Raw genomic sequence first — 2,071 nt, forward strand, 5'->3', positions numbered from 1 at the left:
GCCACTGCCTCTGTCAGCCACGCCGGGCACCAGCCCCTGCCTCCCGACTAATAAAGGACTAACACATGAGCTGGGCACCCTACGGTGGGGCTGAAAACCTTGTATGCACCCCAGCACTCATCCCTGCCCAGGGGCCTTTCCACAGCCAGGCACCACGTGGGCACTCTGCCCCAGCACCCTAAAGAGCCAGGATTTGCCTGCTCAGAGGCGGGGGAAAAGCCCAGGGGAACCCGATGCTGCCGGGGAGCACCCTCGCTGTCCCCCGGCTGGGCTGTGCCAGGTCTGGCGCGGTGGCTGCCAGCACGCTGCTCTGCCTCCCAAGCTGGCACAGGGCTGTTTATTTGCACGTGGTGGTGCAGGCTCAGGAGTCGTATTTACAGTCTCGTGTTAACGAGGAGGAACCTGGACCCATAACCAAGGGATGGGGAGGGTGGGGGCTGCCTGCAGCAGGGAGCTGCCATCAGTGGGTTCTTGTCTACGTGGCAGGGTGGGATCAGCTCCCTGGGCTGGGGCTGAAGAGGGGACAAGAGGAGACGGCGTCTTGTGCCACAAACACGAAGTCTGGGACCAGATGGGCTGCGCTGGTGCCTGGGCTCCTTCCACACGCCGAACGGAGGAGCGGGGCGGCAGAGGCACCCGTCTCTCGCCGAGCCCAGCACTTCACAGCGGGTTTGCCGAGGAGGCTGCCAGCCGCTTCCCAATGTAGATCCTGGATTGGAGAGAGCGACAGTCAGGCACCTGCACGGGGGCAGCCTGCTTGGCCTCAGCAAGCCACTAGTGAGGGGACAGGGCAGCAGCCACCAAGACAACTGTGGTTGCTGGGAAGAGCTGTGTAGGACAGCACTCAAGGTTGAGCAGTCCAACTCCCCTTCCCATGGGGACAGCCCCCTGGGTCGGGGCAGCCAAGGGCCCCCAGACTGCACAGACCACTGGCAGCGCAGGGCTCACCCTGCCCGCACCCAAAGGTGGGTTGTGTCCAAGGCCACTCGACAGCACAGGTCGGGCCCATTCAGGCCCATCACAAACTCACCCCAGTCCCAGGGTCAGCACGTGGCTGAGCAGCAGCGAGGGGATGAAGAGCAGCAGCAGCTCTGAACTGAAAAGTCTCTTCTTTCTCCCCACTGCACCTCCCTGCAGGCTCCACAGCACCGGCTGGGGGGAGCACACAAAGGCAAACTCCCTGGGAAAAGTGCACGGTTAAAGGGGGCACGAGGGAAGAGGGCCGAGCACCCAGGAGGGTACGGGGACAGCAGGATGGGGAGGGGAGGCAGATAGCAGGGGCAGAAGAAAGCAGGACATGCCGATGGGGAACACAAGCCTTACTTTGGAGACAGATGTGGAGGGCGACGGGCACAGGTCCAGCCGAGGGATGCTGGCAGGCACGGCTCCCTCCACTCGGCTTCCTCTGGCACATCCCGCTAGAAGGAGGCGTAGAAGGAGGTGAGGCCGGGGTATGGCCAGCACGGCCGCAGGGTGCAGCGTCGGGGGACGGCTCCCTTACCTGCCGGGGGTGGGGACAGCCTGGCTGGGGCTGGCTGCAGGGAGGGAGCAGCTCACTCTCCCCAGGCTGCTCGCTCGTCTGGATGGCTCCGTCGTTATCCCAGGCTGGGGAGTCCAGCATGAGCAGGGCACTGCAAACATAACGTCCTCGGTCACACAACACCCACCCTAGCCAGGCAGGACTCCAGGTACCTGAAGTCTTCCTCAGAACTCACCTGTCACTGCTCTCTGTCTCTAGCTGGGCCTCCAGCAGCATCTTCTCCACGTCAGCGTGGCAGGAGGAGAACCGCGAGGGCTCGGGCTCCGAGCACGCTGGGCCACACCGCAGCTCCACCCAGGAGCCTGGAGGGGCTGTCAGCCCAGCACCAGCCTGGCCCCCGCGCTGCCCATCCGCTCTGCCCATCCGCTCTGCCCTGGGCCCACCAGTGCACCCCACCCCACCCGAGAAGCCTGCCCAGGATCCCTCCCCTGCACCACCGCCCAGGGACATCCTGCCCACCCCTACCCGCCATGGGCCACTCCTCAGCGTCCCCATTTCCCCTGAAACCCCCATCCGCCAACCCCCCATGGC

At 64.9% G+C, this 2,071-nt stretch overlaps 1 protein-coding gene across 2 annotated transcripts; it reads right to left on the bottom strand.

Moving 5' to 3' along the window:
- Positions 1 to 317: 317 nt before the first annotated feature.
- On the bottom strand, positions 318 to 1,964 carry LOC106888792 (BCL2/adenovirus E1B 19 kDa protein-interacting protein 3-like). Of its 2 annotated transcripts, none has more exons than XM_014943276.1 (5): positions 1,716 to 1,957; positions 1,502 to 1,631; positions 1,324 to 1,418; positions 1,031 to 1,180; positions 318 to 709 (listed from the first exon to the last, which is right to left on the bottom strand). In XM_014943276.1, the coding sequence occupies exons 1-5, from the start codon at positions 1,901 to 1,903 to the stop codon at positions 661 to 663; spliced, it is 612 nt and encodes a 203-aa protein (XP_014798762.1). In that variant the 5' UTR covers positions 1,904 to 1,957; the 3' UTR covers positions 318 to 660. The 2 variants fall into 2 exon arrangements, with proteins under 2 accessions (XP_014798762.1, XP_014798771.1); XM_014943285.1 differs by having other exon boundaries at positions 690 to 709; positions 1,031 to 1,152; positions 1,716 to 1,964.
- Between the last annotated feature and the right edge of the window lie 107 nt (positions 1,965 to 2,071).

This window comes from Calidris pugnax, unplaced genomic scaffold (assembly GCF_001431845.1).
Source record: "Calidris pugnax isolate Ruff unplaced genomic scaffold, ASM143184v1 scaffold15, whole genome shotgun sequence".
Lineage (NCBI taxonomy): Eukaryota > Metazoa > Chordata > Aves > Charadriiformes > Scolopacidae > Calidris > Calidris pugnax.

Bases quoted from the DNA above. Each gene is read 5' to 3' on its own strand.
- LOC106888792 (XM_014943276.1), bottom strand. From the start codon at position 1,903: ATGGGCAGAGCGGATGGGCAGCGCGGGGGCCAGGCTGGTGCTGGGCTG. The intron at 1,632-1,715 runs GTGAGTTCTGAG...TTATGTTTGCAG, and splicing joins GAGACAGAGAGCAGTGACAG to TGCCCTGCTCATGCTGGACT. The intron at 1,181-1,323 runs GTAAGGCTTGTG...CACTTTTCCCAG, and splicing joins CCTCCACATCTGTCTCCAAA to GGAGTTTGCCTTTGTGTGCT.